Source organism: Alexandromys fortis, unplaced genomic scaffold (genome assembly GCF_014885135.2).
Source record: "Alexandromys fortis isolate MF-2015 unplaced genomic scaffold, M_Fortis_MF-2015_v1.1 scaffold_137, whole genome shotgun sequence".
NCBI lineage: Eukaryota > Metazoa > Chordata > Mammalia > Rodentia > Cricetidae > Alexandromys > Alexandromys fortis.
In genome coordinates, this window is record NW_026068009.1 from 4,434,738 (window position 1) to 4,455,233 (window position 20,496).

Below are 20,496 nucleotides of genomic sequence, written 5' to 3' on the forward strand. Positions count from 1 at the left end.
TTTTTTTTTTTTTTTTTTTTGGTGTTTTGAGACATGGTTTCTTTTTGTAACTTTGATGACTATTCTGGAACTTGTTCTGTAGACCAGGAGAGCCTTGAACTCACAAAGATTCTTTTGCCTCTGCCTCCTGAGGCTGAGGACTTGCACCACCATCACCAGGCTCTCCACACCTCTTCTGTCAGCAGCTCCAACATTCTGTTCCAATACTCATGATTTCCTTTACTTTTCTGCATCTCTTCCTCTCCCCTCCCTTTCTCTCTTCTCTTCATTCTCCCCCTTTTCTTCCTCTTATTATTTTATTCAAGATTTCTCCAAGCATAATACAAATATAATCGTGACAATGCTGAATTTAGATGATATGCCTTTTGAATTTCTTCTCTCCCAAGAAATATATATTTCTTCTATATAATTTATAGGACCGGAGTTACATGTGTAGTGTCCTGTAGACACCTCCAATTTTTGTAGTGTCATTAATATGTCTCTGTTCTCTTCATGACCTGTAAATTAGTCATTATGGCTAGAGTTCTAATCAAATTCTGATTTTCTGAGGGAGAAAGGGTGGATAAGTTATTCACATCAGTCTGGGTGCAGACATTGGCCTCTATATGTGTTCTACTGTTATTAGGATCTGTTCTTGCCCTGGGAGTTGTAAAATGGTGGCACACTACTGATTCGCGCCACACACACACCCCCCCCCCCCGTTTATTAGGTGGGTTGCACCTAGGGAAGAGACTGTCTCTTAGAATGCTTAGAGACTTGATGATATAATCCTTTTCAGGAGGACAGCTGAACAACTTAGTTTTAGAAATTGATTTTGATACATTATCTTTAGATACTGTCTCTACTTTGTGGAGGAGAAAGCACTTAGCATCCTTCCTCCCATTGCTTTTAGGGTCCTTTAACAATCCTCTCAATTTGGTTGCTCTCTCTACAGTAAATCAAGATCTAGGACGTTTTGAAGGATTTTGTGACGATTCTTGTGCTTTGTTTCCAGAGTGAGTTAAAAGTGAAAAACCAGTATATAGTTCTTAGATTTTTTTAAAATCGTGTGCATGGTGTGTGTGTGTGTGTGTGTGTGTGTGTGTGGTGTGGTATATGGAAATGTGCATGTGAGTGCAAATGTCAGAGGCATTGGATCCCCTGGAGCTGGAGTTACAGGCACTTGTCAGCCTCTGCTGAGGAACAAAACTCGGCTCCTCTACAACAGCAGTGCACAGTCTTGATTATCTTGTCATCTGTCTTCTTTCTAGCCCCTACGTACATATTTCTTAAAGGCACAGTGTGCCTGTGGAGATCAGAGGACAACTTGCAGGACTTTGTTCTCTTCCTGTATCCTGCAGGTTTCGAGGATGGAGCACAGGTCATCGGGTTGTGTTTCAGGCATGCACCTTCACCCACTAAGCAATTTTTATTGGCCCAATTATGGAAATATTATTCATTATAGATGTAATCTTCTTGTTTGACTGGAAAGTGGAGTTTGTATCTTTGTGGCTACCACTGGAAATAGACTTGCTGCATTTAAACTATGTGCATAGCTCCACTGAATCTTTTATCTTATATGGTTATTTTCTGAGTATTCTTCTGTCCATTTCCATACTTCCTTTAAAAAATTATAATTCAAGATATGAAGTTGATGAAATTTCTTAGTTTTTAATGACAAATTATATCATTTCACATTCTCAATGAACTTAAAAGCAACTTTGATGCAAAATTATGGCTTTATGGCATTTTCTTTAAAAATTAGAAAATGTATTTTTTTTCTCATTAAAATATCCACCAATATTGCTTACTTTTATTCTCTTGAGTGGCCTACCAGGCACACGTAAAACAAATATTTTTATTCCTGTTTATACAAATATATACACATTTGTTTTTTCAAAATAGAGTTTCTCTGTAGATATGGAGCCTTCCTAGAACTAGCTCTTATAAACCAGGCTGGCCTCAAACTCGCAGAGATCTGCCTACCTTGTGCTGTGTTTTAAAGGCATGTACTACTGCTGCCTGGCTACCTGTTCATATATTTCTATAGGTTGATACATAGAGAAATTAAATAAATTGTGTAACTTAAAGCAGTATAGTATGTTTGTCAATAAGACAAACCTGGGGCTGGAGAGATTTCTTAGATGTTAAAAACACTGCTTGTCCTTCCAGAAGACCTGAGTTCAATACCCAGGTAACCACATGGTGGCTCACAACCATCTATAATAAGATCTGGTGCCCTCCAGGGAACCCTGACTCCTCTTTGGGTTGGAGAGGGAGAGGGAGAGGAGCAGGGGAAGGTGAGGGAAACAGGAGGCAGAGGCAGAGGCGGGGAGGAGGCAGAAATTTTTAATAAAAAAATAAAAAAAAGATCTGGTGCCCTCTTCTGACCTGTATGTATGCAGAACATTGTATACATAATTAAATAATTTTTTAAAAGAAAAAAAAGGGACTTAAACCTAGGTGTTCTATCAGCAATATGGGGGTATCTGTCAACTTCATTGGTGTTGTTGTTTTTTGTTTTAATTTTTCTTGTTATTTTGTTTCTTGTCTTTTTTCCTCAATACTTGGAGAAGCTTTCCAACTGATTGTTTTAAAGCTCTGTTCTAACAATGAATATTTCTTTGAAACTACATACTTGATCAATTTTCTTTCCATCCATTTTAATTTCCTAATCTGACATTTGTTTTCTTAGGATGTTCCTCTGTTTTTATGTCTGTTTTTCACTTCTATGTAAATTTTCCATATTTTATTCCTCAGATGATTAACTCTGGGGATGGCCACTTTCATGTTTCTTTTATTGGAGGTTCTTTTGTATCCCATGTTGTCAAAGAAAATATACACATGCATGTTACTGGCAGCTTTCAATGTACAAATTACTGTTAAAGGCTTGCACTGTGTGAGTGAACGCTCTAGCCCAGGTACTTCCTGAAGGAGTGCAGGGTTGGTACTTGTAGACCCTAATTAGACTCAGTGTTCCAAGAGGGCCTGTAGTAGTGGGGCTGGAGTGAGCTCTGAGATGACTTTCTGTCTTGGACTGAGGTCTGTATCTATGAGGCCTGCTGGCTGGGGATGAGAAATAAAGCAGTTTGCTTCTAGGGTGATAAGTAGCTGCCTTTCCTATCACCAGCTCAGGATGAAACACCCCTAGAACAAACTGCAGAAATACACATGTTTATGTACACAGGAATCCCATAAAACACAAATCCAGAAGCCATATTACATATGCTAAGGACCTGTACAATAGAAAATAAAATCCTTTGACTCAACACCATGAGACAAAGAGCCCCAAAGATGCCTTGAGTTTCTGTTGGCTGTCTACTACTGGATATGAGGCTTAGCCTTAAGAATGGATTGTCTCCCCACTTGACTCCCTCAGAGAAAATTAATATTTCATTCACAAGTGACTACTTATTAGGAGTTGCTTTTAGGTTAGGGATAGGGACCTGTGTTCTCTTCACTCAGCTGTATGACCCCATCTGGTGCTGACTCATGCAGGCTTTTTTGCAGTCTTCCACAAGTCTTAGTTTATGTTTGCACGAGTCCTGTTGTGTCTAGAAGGCCTTGGCTCCTTGACGTCCTCTGTCCCCTTTGACTCTTTAAAATGCTTCTCAGTCATTTGAGTTTCTGCTTTTTGTAAAGTTTGTTTAGATATGTGCTCATATTTAATTTTTGTTCTTTGTTTTCTTGATGGTCAGTATGTTTTGTGTCTCTATGAAATTGGATATTAGCTCTCTAGTGAAGGTGTAAAGAACATTTTCCATTCTGTAGGCCTCCTCTTGTTTTAATGGTGGTGTGCTTTGCCCAAAAGAAACCTTTCAGTTTTATGAGGTCCCATTTATTAATTGTTGTTCTTAATTTCTGTGTTATCAGTATTTTGTCTTCCAATGAGTTTAAGACTCTTCCTTATGTTCTCTCTATCAGATTCAGGTTGCCTGGCTCTATGTTGAGATTTTTTTAATCCATTTGAACTGAGTTTTGTGTATGGTGATACGTATGGAGCTATTTGGATTCTTCATCATGCAGCCGTACCATTTGACCAGCATTATTTGTTGAAGATACATATTTATTGTTTTCTTTTGATTTTAGCCCTGACTTTGATGCCAATTTCTGTCTTTTTCTGGGTAATTTTTTTTTTTCGAGACAGGGTTTCTCTGTGGCTTTGGAGCCTGACCTTCCTCAGCCGCCTAAGTGCTGGGATTGAAGGCTTGTGCCACCACCGCCAGGCATTTTATTTTTCTTCTTCTTTTGATCTTACATTATTTATTCCTTATATTTTCTTGAATGTAGTTAGTCTTTTCAGGTTGAATTTTTCTTTCTAGACCCTGTTTAGGTCTGACTCTGTAGACAGATATTCTTAATTTTTTTTTCCTGGAATGTCGTTCTTTCTTCATGCATTCTGACTGAATGTTTTGCTGAGTGAAGTTTGGGCTGGCATCTGTGGTGTCTTAGAGTTGTAGACCACCTGTCCAGGTTGCTCTCCTTTGAAGAGTCTTCATTGAGAAGTTAGGCATTGTTCTAGTAGGTCTTTTACCCTTTCAACTTTTAATTCTCTTTCTTAGTTCTGTATGTTTAGTGTTTTGATTATGTGACAATGAAAATTTCTTTCTTGGTTCAGTCTATTTGATGTTCTGTAAGCTTCTTGTACCTTTATAGGGACTTCCTTTTTTAGGTTGGTGAAATTTCTATGATTTTGTTGTTAGTATTGTCTGTACCACTGACCTAGATTTCTGCTCCTTCCTCTGTTCCTATAGTTCATGTATTTTGAGTTTTTATAGTGCTCCAGATTTCTGGATGTTTTATGTCTAGATTCTTCTAGTTTTAGCGTTTCTTCGACCAAGTACCCATTTCTTCTGTCTTGACTTCAAAGAGAAATTCTTTTCCAACTCTTGCATTCTGTCAGTGAAGCTTGCCTCTGAGGTTCCTCTTTGAGTTCCTAAATCTCTTAGTTCCAGTTTTTCCTTAGTTTGGGTTTCTTTATTGATTCTATTTCCACTTGCATGTCTTGATCTGTTTTCTCCATTTCCTTTTACTGTCTATGTTTTCATAGATTTCTTTAATCAATCTACTCATTTCCTCTTTAAGGACCTCAGACCTATTTTTAAGTCTGTGACTTGTGCTTCTACTATATCGCATTTCTCAGGACCTACTCTAGTGGGGTTGTCAGACTCTAGTAGAGACATATTGTCCTGGCTGTTATTGATTGTGCTTTTACACTGGCTTTTAGGCCAGTTTTGTGTGACTGTAGTTCTAGCTACTGATATGTGGTTCTGTCTTTTTTGGGTGGTTGTTCCATTCCGTGCATCCTGTCGCCCTCTCCAGGTGGAGGCTGTATGTTGCCTGATAAGAAATTCTGAGATCCTGCCTGGTGTGGCCACTGGAGGTTCAAGCTAGAATGAGTTTCTTGGTTTTGTGAGCTGACACTTAGGGATGAAAATGGGCTGGGGAATGGGCCAATGGGGTCCACAGGAGGAAGGAAAGGAGGGTATGCCATGTAGATCTGCTCAGTTCTCCGGGAATGGGGGCAGGGAGGCAACATCTTGCAGTCTGCTACAGAGCTGGGGACGAGAATAGGGAATTAGATTTGGAGCAAAAGGGTGAAAATGATAATCTGAAGATCTGAAGATTTCATAGCTGCTTCCCTGTCCAGCATATCTCTGTGTGTGTGTGTGTGTGTGTGTGTGTGTGTGTGTGTGTGTGTATACAGATGCTACACGTCAGGGCCCAACAGTGAGCTTCCTGCCCGTCTTTTACTTGTACTGGATACCCTTTTACTTTCTTTTCTTTGGTTCAGAAAAGAGTTTTCTGTGTCCTCCAGGTCTTCAGAGGAACTACAGGGTTAACACAAATTTTTTCTTTCTTTCTTTCTTTCTTTTTTTTTTTTTTTTTTTTTTTTGGTTCTCTGGGAATTTTTTTCCCTTCTCACCTGTACAAGGTCATCAGAATCTCTGCTATCTTGGCCAGCTCTTGCAGGAGTGCAACATTCTACAGCTCTCAGAATCATGTGAGACCCAGAGGAAGAAAATATGTTAGAATCTTAAACCCAGAATTTGTTCATAGGGACAGAACAGCCTTGGCATGCTGCTGACTGTGGTTTGTTATTAATTTGTTGCATTATGTTCTAAGTGAGATTTGGATTCTCTTCTTTCTCAAAACATTTGATAAATTTGTTCATTATGATGTTCTTTCTCATGAGCACGTAAAATAAAAAAAAAAGTCAGTAAGTAGGAGAGAGTAAAGTAGGAGAGAGTAGGATGGAATGTGAAGAGGGTGCATTTTTCACTAAAATGATAGCTCAAAATAAAAGAGGATTTCTTTAAAAATCAATAAGAATTTTGTCACAGAGGAAAATACTATGTTGCTCTTGGGTAAAGACTAGAGTATCCCAAGATGGAAGAGGAGAGCTGAGGGCAGGAGAACCAACAAAGTCGTAAAGACTTTGTGGAGGATGAAATTCCTTTAGTCATATTTTGGTTCATTTTTTATAAAGCTTGAAACCAGTCTTCTTTTAAAAATTAGGTTAAGTTATGGATCTTCTCTGCCAAGAAGACATTTAAAAAATCAGATTTAATGGTTAACCGAGATGATCATGTTTTTGTTGTCAGACATTTTAGGAAAGTGGCATTAAAGAAGTCAAGTCTATTTAAGTATCTGTTCTTAAAATCTTTTAAATGGGGCCAATGAAGTGACTCAGCAGATAAGGGCATTAGCTACCAAGTGTGAGAACCTGAGCTCCATCTCAGGATCCATTAGGTGGGAGGTGATAGCTGACTCCAGACATTGTCCTCTGAGTTCCACATTTGTCTGTAGACATATGTACACATGCTCAAAACAAAGAACTAAAACTCAATAAAAATTAAAAAATCTTTTAAATGCAACTTTATAGACAACTATTTTAGTTTTATTTTATATAAAGAGAACTATATTGCTTTTTCAGTTACTAAGCATCCTCCACAGCTCTAACAGCTGGTCTAAGTCTTTTGTCTATAAACAGTTTTGATCATCGCCACATATAAATAAATAAACAAATAATGACTGCACATAAACAAACAACAAAAAAGCAAGTATATTCTAGTATGTATTTCTTTTCCAAACTGGTTTTTACAAAATGCTTCATCTTATTGGTTTATTTTGTATTCTTCTTTTCAATCTTTGAAATAGCTGTCTGTTGACTTTCCATAGAAGTCCACCCCTGTGTGAAGAACCTTAGGACAGACAGAATTAAACTTGGGATCTCAGTCCTGGTGGATAGCCAAAGTCATCCATGCTTTTTAATTGTTAAAATTTGAAAAACAGAAAAGGGATTTTGTTGGTACTAAGTTATCAACATTATTCAGAATCTTCCCCCTACCGCCAAAGTGGAATTAGGTCAGACAAACCAGGACTGATGTCATCGCAGTATCATGGACAGTGGGAATGAAACTTTCAGATGGTCAATCAGCAATCTCTGTCTTCTGACTTAATGGTCCATCTCTCTCTCTTTCTTTCTATATATCTGTGTATTTATGTAGCTCTTGTCTCTCTATCTAGCTAAATAATACAATCTACTTATTAACAGAAGCAGACGTACTCTACAACAGATATCTGAGCATTTGACTATGCCTCTGAAATATTTCTTTCTAGGTCATCTTTGCAGTCTCCTCTTTCCTGAAATTTATTATTAGTAATCCTCAGAACTAGTATTTAGTTCCATTCACATCGCAATCATGATGCTGCTGTCTCTCTTTGTCCAAGCAAGGTTTTTGTTCCAGTGACTACTTTTATAATTAATAAGTAAATGACATATATTTTAATATGGTTGAGACCTTGCACTTGACTCCTAGCCTTCCATATTTAAGAATCTACATTACATGGCCTATGGTAAGTAGCAAAACCAGTCAAATTTAGGTGAAGCACACAAGAGTTCATAACCTTTGCTTGACTTGTGTTCTTATTCCAAGATTCTGGCATCAGAGAATGGCCTAATAATCTACTGTGTGACATGAATTGCAATTTGTGTGTGTGTGTGTGATTGTGATTGCATGTGTGATGCATGGATTTTCATGAGTGTATCTATATGCCATTGTATATTCATTCGGAGGACCAAGGAGGCTATGGAGTGTTTGCTGCTGTTGGACTTTTTTTTTTTTTATTTCCTTGAGACAGGATCTACCACTAAACTAGGAGCCTGTTATTTTGCCTAGACTCACTAGTCAGTGGGCTCCTGGTGGCTGCCTGTCTCCATTCCTAATGCTAATTGTAGAAATATGCAGCCAGGTCTGGGTTTTTACATGGGGGCTGGAGATTTGAACTCAGTTCCTCGTGTTTTCATAACAAGCACTTTTACAGTGCAAACATCTGTCATCTCTGAATTAGAATCCTCATAGTCTTCTTTGACAGCCGAAGCCTTTGCTCTCCTCTGCCCATATTGTGTTTGTTGTCAAATGATGTTATACTTACCTTTAACATCCAACAAATAAACTCACACCTTTCCAGACTTCTCACCTTAAATTCGTATTAGTCTGTAATTTTATCAAGTTGCCACCATTGCTTTGCCCAGCTTTCTCTCTCTCTCTGCTGTCAAGAACTTGACTCCCACTGATGTACAGTGCTGGAGTAATCTTTTCAAGATGCAAAGCCATCACATCTCCTTAAAATCCTTAGTGACTCACTATGCCCCATGCTTGAGAAACCGGCATGCTTCTCACACCCTCTCTCAAGAACAAACACCATCTCCCACTCTCCACTCCAGCCTCCTGGTTCCTGAAGGAACCTGGTTCCGCCTCCATCTCTTTATCCCACACAGGCCATTGCGTGTTACGTGAGATGAAGTGCTGCTCGTCTCTGTCTGGACGCTCACCTTCCTCCATTCTGTTTAATCCTTTAGAACTTTCCTTGTGCATTGCTTCTTTAGTGAATGTCTCATTTCTTTGACTTGGTCGCAATAATGATTTTCTACTGTATATGCAATGATACGATTAATGGTTGACTTCTTGACTTTTATTCCCCGAGAACAGACAACATGTTGCTTGTACTCATTCTTGTGTCCCTGCTACTCAATGTTTAGTTGCAAAGACAGTCATTCAGCACATTTCTGCTAACAGGAAAGTTGATTAGTTTTTCTCTTTCTTTGCAGATTTGCCATCTCATTAATAAAGACCATTTAGTGAAGACAGAATAAAGAATATTTGCATTATTAATATTTCTCCATTTAGGTTGGAGAGACAGCAGCAAGAATGGGTAATTTTCAATTCAAAATACTATTTATAGCATTATAAAATATATGCTTTACAGATTAAACAGTTAAAATAGCTACATTACTGTTTCTTATTTCTCAAAATATATATAATAACCCTGAGCTCCCTTAAAAAGACTGACTGAAAAACAATTCCTCTTATTTCCCTTTTTAGAAGAACATTACACAGGAATTTTAGAGAAAATGTCACAATTAATCCTGGAAAATATGCCAAAGGCTCAGTAAGTATTTTTGTGGTAATCAAGAGTTTTGAAATCATGCGCAATATTCCCCTTCCTTCTAGAGTTATTTGACTTTATAAGGTAATGTTGATGTGTACCTGCATCTGTGTGTGTGTGTGTGTGTTTGTGTGTGTGACAGAGAGAGAGAAAGAGAATGTACATACATACATGATAGAAGCATATGTAATTATGTGCAATAAGTTGTTAATGTCAATGAGATAATAACAACTGTACTGTTTGGGGGTATCATGTTATCCATATGAGCTTTGTTCCAATGCTTTTCTTTTTTTAGATATCTCAGTTTATTCAATGATTTTGTTGAATCTGAGTTTTTTCTGATTGATGGAGACTCCTTGCTTGTCACATGTGTATTTGAGAAGTCGCTTAAGCCGGGGCAGAGTCTCCACTTCTTCTACCAGGTTGAGCGCTACCTGCTGGATGTCATTAGCAAAGGAGGGCATTTTGCCATAGTTTTCTTCAAGGTAACACAGACCACCTGACCTTTGTACCCTCTGAAGACTGAAAACAGTTCATTTAAATGATTAGTTACATATGAGGAATCTTGTCCCTGTAGCTGGCCTTGAACTCATGATGACCTTCATTCTGCTTCCCAAGTGAAAGGATTTCAGGTGTGCACTGCTACCCCTTGCTATAATTAAAAGTGTTTTTATAAGATTGTATAAACCTTTTCACGAGTGACTGCAGGGAAAAATACATTTTTAAAAGTTCAGAAAGTGAGATGGAGCCTAAGGCAAGGAGGTTCCAAGTTGGAAGCCCACCTGAGTCTCACTTAGTGATTATATGAGTAGTTTAGCCAACCTGGGATGACCCTTAAAGAAAAAAAAAATGTAGAAGTGCAATTTAGTGATAGAAGACCTGCCTAGTGTGTGCAAGGCTGTGGGCTCGACCTCCAGGACAAAACAAAATAAAACAAATAAAAAGAAAAACAATTTAAAGGGAAAAGGAGAACAAAGCAAATGCCTAGTATTGCAGTGTTCTAGAATGAGCACAATTAGATTGTTTTGTAATGTGTAGTGATGGGAAACTTAGTGGACAGAGTCACAAAAAGTTAGTGAATTTCTGAACAGTGGCCCCACTGACCTCAGTTCTACTTCTCCAACTCTGAGAACTACTTTGCCTTCAAAACTCAGCAGGCAACTTATTTGAATACATTGTTAGGTGTATCTGAGCCCACGTGAACTCATTAACCTTATTTTACTGTTGTGTGCTTTGTTATAGATAATGCTGAGTGAATATCATATTTGTATAATTAATAAAATTTAGTTAATTTCAATTACAGGTATATCTACTGCTACCATATCTTCCTATTCCTATATTCAGGGCAGCTAATGCTATACTAAGAGATTCTCGTGTGGATGTTCAATCAGTTTGCAGCTCACTATATTGTATATTTCCGAGCATTGCTGACCAGCACCATTTCGTTCAAGGAAGCAGGGTTTTGCTCTATGTTTACAATTCTCTCACAGATTTTAATCTACTAAAAAAAACCCTTGTTGTTTAAGAAATGTCACTGTATCTAGAATTATTCTTTAGAATAACATGTTCCCCTTCAGCTCCCAATTCCAGAAAATTTATAATTACAAATTATTATTTTCATAGTTATTTTTGTCCTTTGTCTTCTTGACATGAGGTTGGACAGGAGAATGATTAAAAGACTGGAAGACGAAGAGTAATGAACTCTGGGTACTATGGGCTTGCTTACTCTTAGGTTTAAAATGTGACTTATAGCATACATTTGTGATATAGAAAAATTCCAGGGTCAATTTACTGACTAAAGGACATTAAACAAGAACCCAAACCTTCTGTACCGTGTTCCTTCAATGACCTTAATGATATGTAATAACTGCCTGAACTATCAAAACACTTGTTAAATACTGTCCTTTGTCTCCTCCTCATAGGATGCTGAATATGCATACTTTAGTGTTCCTGGACTTCTTACACTGAGAACTGCTTTAATTACGCACCTTCAGAAGAATACTGCCATTGATGTTTGGACTGAATTTTCTGGATGCTTGTCAGAAGAGTGGAGTATTACCTTAAGTCAGAGTTGCCCTTATTTCTTGATTCTTGCTGATGAAGGTCTGAACGATCAGCAGACACACCTTTTCAACTTTTTAGTCATTCAGTCTTGGGCAGCAAAGGTCAACATCGCGCTCTTCTCAGGGCAAAAATCTGGCATCATCCGTCTTTATGCATATTTTATGCAAAGCTCATATTCAGAGCAGCTGTTTTTAAAACAGGTAAAGTTTATTTAAAGACAATGTTTTAGAATTTTATAAACATTTCTAAGTTAATTCAGAAATTGAGGCTCAGTGGTTAATGCTTGCTAGTTTTGTACCCATGTCGTGTAGTTCGTAATTGCTTATACCTACAGCTCCAAAGGGATTTGACTCCTCTGGCCTCTACGTATACTGTGCTTACATGCACAAACCTACATACCTACATATATGCATGCATACATACAGAGAGACAGACAGATACATACACACAAAACTAAAAATGAAATAATTCTTTAAAAATAGTTATCTTGATTCAATATTGACTCTACCCATAATATAGAAACTATTATAGATTTAACAGGTATAATATTTACTAACACTTACAAATTATTTATATTAAACATTCGCAAAAGTCCCATGGGCCACGCTTAAGAATCGTGAATAGCCAGTTGGTGGTGATGCATGCCTTTAAACCCAGCACTCGGGAGTCAGAGGCAGATAGATAGATCTCTGTGAGTTTGAGGCCAACATGGTCTACAAGAGCTAGTTTCAGTATATGCTCCAAAGCAACAGAGAAGCCCTATCTCACCCCCTGCCAAAAGAATCATCTATATTTAAAGATGATGAAATAGGTAACTGAATATGTAGCCTGTTCAAAAACACCAGCAATGAGTAGTAAAAATTTATAAGAAGTGCTACCCTGTCCCTTATGTTCTCAAACACTGTGTGGTGTGTGATATCCAAGTTATTGAAGGCCAGAAAGACATGAAATAGGAGTCTAATGCGAAGATCCACTAGTGAAATGATACATTATATGGTTGCCTTTAATTAGAACACACTGGAGCAGGATAAAGAAAAAAAAAAAAAAGAAAGTGATGGATTTATGTCTTCATAACAACTTCAGCCAATAACCCACTGGCTTTCCAAACAATCAGAATTCAAATTTCATGATTGTTTGATTTTACCTAGGTTGGTATATTTGATAACTAATTTGTTGAAAGTTTCAAAGAAAAGCATGTTTACTCACTTTATAAATAAATATAGTTTGCTTATTTTTCACTAGGTAAGGTGAGTTCTGCATATGAATATCATTCCATAGCTCAAAAAAGTAGGTTTAGAACCAATTAGCATATGTGACTCTTTGAGAATTGCATCATGTTCATTATCACACATTTGCATATATGCAAATAGATTTATTTTGCTTTGTTAAGATTCCTATCACTAAAGTGTTCCTAACCCTGAATGCCAGCTGTGAGCAGAAGCAGGCTTGGGCTTTATTTTTACATCCAGGGCAAATACTAAATATCGAGTTTATGTTGTGATTCCTTTTTCTTTATGTGGACTGTGTCCCACTGTGTAGCTCAGGCTGGTCTGGAACTCACAAAGCTACAATTCCTCTGCATCCCTGAGTGCCGGGATTAAATGCATGAGCTACAACTAGTCCAAGTTTATAGTATTCTATTGATAGCAGTTTCTGAACCTGAGAACCCTTACAAATATTCTTTTTTTTTAAATATTTATTTATTTATTATGTATACAATATTCTGTCTGTGTGTATGCCTGATGGCCAGAAGAGGGCACCAGACCCCATTATAGATGGTTGTGAGCCACCATGTGGTTGCTGGGAATTGAACTCAGGACCTTTGGAAGAGCGGGCAATGCTCTTAACCTCTGAGCCATCTCTCCAGCCCACAAATATTCTTCCTAGAACAAATTTTAATGCAGAATTTTAATTATAAAATAATTTTTGCCCCAATTTACTAAAATTCACCTTAAGGAAATGTTTTTACATTAACTGATTTGAGGAGTACTTAGAATTTAAAATACAATGGAATATAGCTTATGACTCCATTTGTATACTAGTGGAAATGGCATTGAAACTGTTGGCAATGACTGTTTCCAGCACCGTAGATGCACAGGGTGAGAGGATTCTAATCTCTCCTTAGGTGCTTGGTTGAAATGTGTCATAGTGAAACACACTGAATTTATATCATTTGTATCTTTATGGAACTGCTAAAATCAGGTGATATATTGCTAGATGGGATAACCTGGAAGGGTTTCCAAGCCTTGCTGACCATCCTCGATCACAGCAGGGTAGATTGTAAACTCAGGATTGCATTGTAATATGACTATTTCTTCAATTTCCGAGTTCTGAAAAACCATGATATATTTATGATATATAAAACCATGATATATTTATGACAATTTATAATATTTTGTTTTGCAGTTTGAGAGAGAGATTATGATTGATTACAAAACCCTGATTCAACAGTTAAAAAAATATAGAGACCTAGATTTAACAACTCTATTTGGAGATTTGACATTCAATAATATGGTGGAAAAGGTAATAGAACTTGAAAAAAAAAACACTCTTTAGTTGAACTTTATTTTTAAAAGTGTTTGTGTGTAGGTCTGAGTACAACCCTGTGTATCACTGCTAATGTTTTACCTTGTTTGAGACCAGCAAACTTCTTTTATTTCTCTAGTCTAATGGATATAGTAACAGGTCTCTTGTGGCAGTGGAGAGTGGGAGAGATACTAGAAATAGTTCCCCTATTCCTGGTTTAAGAAGAAATGTTTCTAGTTCTTCTTGTTAAGTAGGACTAAGATAAAGATGTGTCTAGTCTCTGATGTAAAGAAGATGAGCCTGAGATTCTCCTATTGTTTAGACCATGAATACAGTAGTGTAACTATACCACAGTACTGTTGTTTTGCCCTTACTTTTATTGTTGTCATGATGCATTTGCACATTTTTTTTAAAATATTCCATTCTTGCTATCCATATACTTCATCATGGTGTCGGGATTTATTGATATGGTCTTGGGTTCTGTTTGCTCTATTTCCTGTTGAATTTTTGCCTTGCTTGGCATCAGTGATACTTTAGTGTAATTTCAGTCTTTTTACTGTCTTACGTTTATTTGTAGCATTTTATGTTCTTACAGAAAAGAATGCTCAGGCTTTATATTTAGTATTCTGAAATCCGGTCTAAACCAGGAATTATCCAATCTGTGATAATTTTGTAAATTTTTCTGCCTGAAACTTGGCACATATTTGTCAGGATGGTTTCTTAGTTACTTTGCCTGTGATGTGGATGTTGGTGTGTTTAGGCCTACTATGAAGTAGGTTTCTGTCTCAGTTTCTCTTCTGCCTTAGTTTTGTTTTGTACATCTGTGATTTCTCTTATTTCTTTAATAATGTTTGTCTAATTTTAGCTTGAGTCAATATATACATATATTGACTAGATATATAAAATTTTATTCTCTTAGGCTATGATTTCATCTTATACTTTTTTATTTTCTTGTTTCTTTTTATCTACTTTTTTTAGAAGAGCATTTAATTGATCTATTTTCTCACTTTTGGTATTAAACATTGTTTAGTGTTATATGTTTTTCTCTGAACACTGCTTTCATTACATGACAAAGATTTTGATATAGAGACAGCAATTTTCAATGTGTTTCTTAGACTATCATTTTAAATGATTTTATTATAATTTTAACTGATGATCTTAACCACCATTCATAACTCCAATTATAGGAGATCCCGCCCCCTTCTCTGACATCTGTGAGCACCAAGCATATATGAGGAACAATTATATGTGCAGGCAATACACTCATACATTAAAGTAAAATGAATAATTTTTAAAAAACGAGAAAATTAAAGTTTCAGTTTAAAGATTACTTTTAAAAATAGCATTTACATATCTATGGCAGATTCAGTATTTTTTATGATGGCTCTAATTCACTCTATAATAAAATCAATCCTTTGTCTTTTTCATAATATTTATAATAGAATATCTCTTTGGTCCCTACCCATCTTGAGGCATCACAAGTGTGGCGGGGAACTTGATAAATGCTCCAGATGGAATACATTATTTCCCCTTTAAACATTTCATCACTGTTGTTCCTAGTACTACTATTTTCTTTTTTAACTGATGCAGAAGAGATTTTGTGCAAAATAACTATAAAAGCATACAATACTTTCAGAAAGTTGATTGACAAAATATGTTGCTTCTAATCATGTATATTAACCACAAAATTATATATGCATGTATTTTAAGAAAATACAAGATGGGAATTTGAAGAGTTACAAGTATTATTTTTATGAATATATGGTATTTCTTGAATGCTGAGCATTTAAATTGTTTGAAGATTTTCTTTTCCAAATAATTCTATGATGAACGCCTTGGTGCACACATCTTTGGGCAAATATTGGATTGTTTTTTTAGGTTAGATCTTTAGAACTTGAATGAAAAGTATCAATATACTGAATGACAAATGTATTGTGATATGCCTTTGCCCATTTGTAACTTCCTTAGCAGAGTATTAGGACTGACACCCCATGATTTCTGGTGCTGACTGTTACTAAAGTAGTAAAAGATGAAAAAGCACATTGATATCATCAATGAAAAAATGCAATTTTAATATTACTGAAGAATGTAAACATTTTTCATTTTCTCATATTTGTATTTCATTAGAGAATTAGCATTTTAAGTCATGAATTTCCTTGTGGATTTACCACTTTTATGCATGTATTTGTTAAGAATTTTCACAAAATTTCTTGAAATAATTTTACCACTCAAAATTTGTGTTCATAATGTTTTTAGTGGAAATAGATACAGTTTCCATATGTTCATATGGACTCATTTCTTACTATGTGTAAATACAGTTCTCGAATTGTCATGACGTGTTATAATTCTTTGTGGTGACAGGCTTGTGAGACGATGTCTCTGCTCAGTCAACTCTGGCCAGAAGGCTCTGACATCCGGCGAGCCCTTTGTGTCACTTCATGCTCCCTCTTCTTGGAAATGTACCACTGCTACTTAGAGAACAGAGAGAAGAAAGCCTCCAAGCAGACGTGCGAAGACAAACAGGTGTGGTTGCTGCACTGGGATGCACTTGTGCTTACGTATTTTATTGCTTTCACCAACCATTTCCCCATGGAGAAAATGGGTTCTCTCTTGTTTATACTATCACCAGAAATAGGAGAATCCCTGCAATTCATGTCATAAAAAAATACGTTGTTCCATGACTTAGTGTGTTACCTACAGGTGCTTCACATAGGACATATGTGGACTTCATCACCTGCTAACAGGCAAAGGAAGAAACAACCTGCTATGCTACTGTGCTTTGGGCTATTCTGTGCACAGTTCACGAAATGCTCCGGAAAGCATTGTTATTTCTATTCCACTATTAGAGCACAGACTTTCAGTTTTTGCGAGTAACAATCCTCCAACCCAAGGTGCTAAATAGTATTGTAGTTTGGATTGAGGTTTTCTTGTGCAAATTTCTCAGTGATTTTGAAAGATAGGCTCACACAGTGGCACCCTACTGGCTGGGGAGAGACTACTGTTCTTAGGTTTCTTTTTTTCTTGTTTCATTTTTTTCATTTTTCCATTCAAAAATTTTACACTTCCTCCCCTCCTCCCATTTTTCTCCCGCTCCCCCATTTACCCTCCTCCCTCCCCCTTCCCTCCTTCAGAGGGCAGGGCACCCTATTCTGTGGGAAGTCCAAGGCACCCCCCGTCCATCCAGGCCTAGGAAGGTGTCTATCCAAATAGACTAGGGTCCCAAAAAGCCAGTACATGCAGTAGACACAAGTCCCAGTGCCTTTGTCAATGGCCTCTCAGTCAGCCCCCATTGGCAGCCACATTCAGAGATTCTGGTTTGATCACAAGCTCTTCAGTCCCAGTCCAGATGGATTTGTTGAGCTCCCATTAGATCAGGAACACTGTCTTAGTGGATGGTCCAACCCCTCACGGTCCTGACTTCCTTGCTCGTCTTCTCCTTCCTTCTGTTCTTCAACTGGTCCTTGGGAGCTCAGTCCGTTGCTCTGAGGAGGGTCTCTGTCTATATCTCCATCCATCGCCGGATGAAGATTCTATGGTGATATTCGAGATAATCATCAGTGTGATAGTGGGGCAAGGCCAATTCAGGCACCTTCTCCTCTACTGCAAAGGACCTAGCTGGGGACATCCCCGTAGACACCTGGGATCCCCTCTAGAGCCAAGTCTCTTGCCAAACCTAAAATGGCTCCCTTAATGTAGATATCTTCTTCCCTGCTCCTATATCCACCCTTCCTCCATCTTCACCCTTCCACTCTCCCAAGCTCTCCCCAGTCTTTTCCTTCTCTCTTCTCTCTTCCCCTCTCCTCTCCCCCATCCCCAACTGTACCCCCACCCCCATGCTCCAAACTTATGCCCGGCAATCTTATTTGCTTCCAATTTCCAGGAGGATCTATATATGTTTTTCTTTGGCTTCACCTTGTTATTTGGCTTCTCTAGGCTTGTGAACTATAGGCTCAAAGTCCTTTATTTATGGCTAGAGTCCACTAATGATTGAGTACATACCACATTCATCTTTTTGTGTCTGGGTTATCTCACTCAGGACAGTGTTTTCTATTTCCATCCATTTGCATGCAAAATTCAAGATGTCATTGTTTTTATTTTATTTTTTTTTCCCACTGAGTAGTACTCTAATGTGTATATATTCCACACTTTCTTCATCCAGTCTTCCATTGAGGGGCATCTATGTTGTTTCCAGGTTCTGACTATTACAAATAATGCTGCTATGAACATAGTTGAACAAATACTTTTGTAGTATGATAGGGCATCTCTTGGGTATATTCTCAAGAGTGGTATTGCTGGATCCTGGGGTAGGTTGATCCAGAATTTTCTGAGAAACTGCCACACTGATTTCCAAAGTGGTTGCACAAGTTTGCATTCCCACCAGCAATGGATGAGAGTTCCCCTTACTCCACATCCTCTCCACCAAAGGCTATCATTGGTGTTTTTTATTTTAGTCATTCTGACAGGTGTAAGATGGTATCTCAATTTTTTTGATTTGCCTTCTCTAATCTCTAAGGAGGTTGAGCATGACCTTAAGTGTCTCTTGGCCATTTGAACTTCTGTTGAGAATTCTCTGTTCATTTCAGTACCCCATTTTTTAATTGGGTTAAATAGCATGTTAATGTCTAGTTTCTTGAGTTCTTTATATATTTTAGAGATCAGATCTTTGTCTGATGAGGGGTTAGTGAAGATCTTCTCCCAATCAATAGGTTGCCTTTTTGTTTTAATGACAGTGTCCTTTGCTTTACAGAAGTTACTCAGTTTCAGGAGGTCTCATTTATTCGATGTTGCCCTTATTGTCTGTGCTGCTGAGGTTATATGTAGGAAGTGTTCTCCTGTGCCTATATGTTGTAGACTACTTCCCACTTTCTCTTCTATCAGGTTCAACATGTTCAGAGTAACATTGGAATCCTTAATACATTTGAACTTGAGTTTTGTGCATGGTGATAGATATGGATCTATTTTCATTCTTCTACAGGTTGACATCTAGTTATGCCAGCACCATTAGTTGAAGATGCTTTCTTTTTTCCATTGTATAATTTTAGCTCCTTTGTTGATAATCAGGTGTTCATAGGTTTGTGGGTTAATGTCTAGGTCTTAGATTCGATCCCATTGATCAACGTCTGTTTTTTTTTTTTTTTTTTTTTTTTCACCAATACTAAGCTGTTTTCATTACTGTAACTCTGTAAAAGAGAGTTTGAAGTCAGGGATGGTAATGTCTCTGGAAGTTCCTTTATTTTCTAGGATTGTTTTGTCTATCCTGCGTCTTTTATTTTTCCATATAAGGTTGATTATTGTTCTCTCACGATCTGTGAAGAATATTGTTAGAACTTTGATGGGAATTGCGTTGAATTTATAGATTGCCTTTGGTAGAATTGCATTTTTACTGTGTTGATCCTACCCATCCAAGAACATGGGAGATCCTTCCATCTTCTGGTGTCATCTTCAATTACTTTCTTTAATGCCTTAAAGTTCTTGTCAAATAGATCTTTCACTTTCTTGGTTAGTTTTACATTAAGATACTTTATGCTATTTGTGGCTATTGTGAAAGGTGAAGTTTCTCTGATTCCCTCTCTGCTTCTCTATCCTTTGTATATAGGAGGGCTGCTGATTTTTTTTAGTTGATCTTATGTCCTGCCACATCACTGAAGGTATTTATCAGCTGTAGGAGTTCTTTGGTGAAGTTTTGGGGTCACTGATGTACACTATCATATCATCTGCAAATAACGAAAGTTTGATTTCTTCCCTTCCAATTAGAATCCCCTTGATCTCCTTATGTTGTCTTATTGCTATTGTTACAACTTCAATCACTATGTTGAAGAGATATGGTGAGAGTGGACAGCCTTGTTTTGTTCCTGATTTTAGTGGAATGGCTTTGAGTTTCTCTCCATTTAATTTTATATTAGCTGTTGGCTTGCTCTATATTGCTCTTATTATATTTAGATATGATCCTTGTATCCCTTACATCTCCAAGACCTTTATCATAAAGGTGTGTTGAATTTTGTCAAATGCTTTTTCAGCAACTAATGTAATGATCATACGGTTTTTCTTTCAGTCTATTTATATGATTAATTGCATTGATAGATTTTTGTATGTTGAATCAGCCCTGCATCTCTGGGATGCAGCCTACTTGATCATAATGGATAATTTTTTGATGTGTTCTTAGATTTTGTTTGCCAGTATTTTATTGAAAATTTTTGTATCAATGTTCATGAGTGAGTTTGGTCTGTAATTCTCTTTCTTGGTTGAGTCTTTGTGTGATTTTGGAATCAGGGTAACTGTAGCTTCATAAAGAGAGTTTGGCAATGACTCTTCTGTTTCTATTATGTGAAACACATTAAGGAGTATAGATATCAGCCCTTCTTGGAAGTTCTGGTAAAATTCTGCATTAAAACCATCTGGTCCTGGGCTTTTTTTGGATGGAAGGTTTTTTTTTTTTTTTTTTTTTTTTTTTTTTTTTTTTTTTTTTTTTTTTTT

General features: G+C 37.1%; 1 protein-coding gene across 7 annotated transcripts in view; it reads left to right on the top strand.

The window, feature by feature from the left end:
* The window catches only part of LOC126513430 (probable ATP-dependent RNA helicase DDX60), a 479,040-nt gene that overhangs the window by 279,923 nt on the left and 178,621 nt on the right, over positions 1–20,496 (top strand). Inside the window, exons 2-7 of one of the 7 annotated variants that reach the window (XM_050161806.1) lie at positions 9,095–9,198; positions 9,369–9,435; positions 9,728–9,917; positions 11,355–11,696; positions 13,903–14,019; positions 16,384–16,545. The exons of the other annotated variants lie outside the window; for them this stretch is intronic. Coding sequence (XP_050017763.1) covers positions 9,195–9,198; positions 9,369–9,435; positions 9,728–9,917; positions 11,355–11,696; positions 13,903–14,019; positions 16,384–16,545 — 882 coding nt within the window. The 5' untranslated portion in view covers positions 9,095–9,194. The remainder of the gene's footprint in view (positions 1–9,094; positions 9,199–9,368; positions 9,436–9,727; positions 9,918–11,354; positions 11,697–13,902; positions 14,020–16,383; positions 16,546–20,496) is intronic. 7 annotated transcript variants of the gene reach the window in all.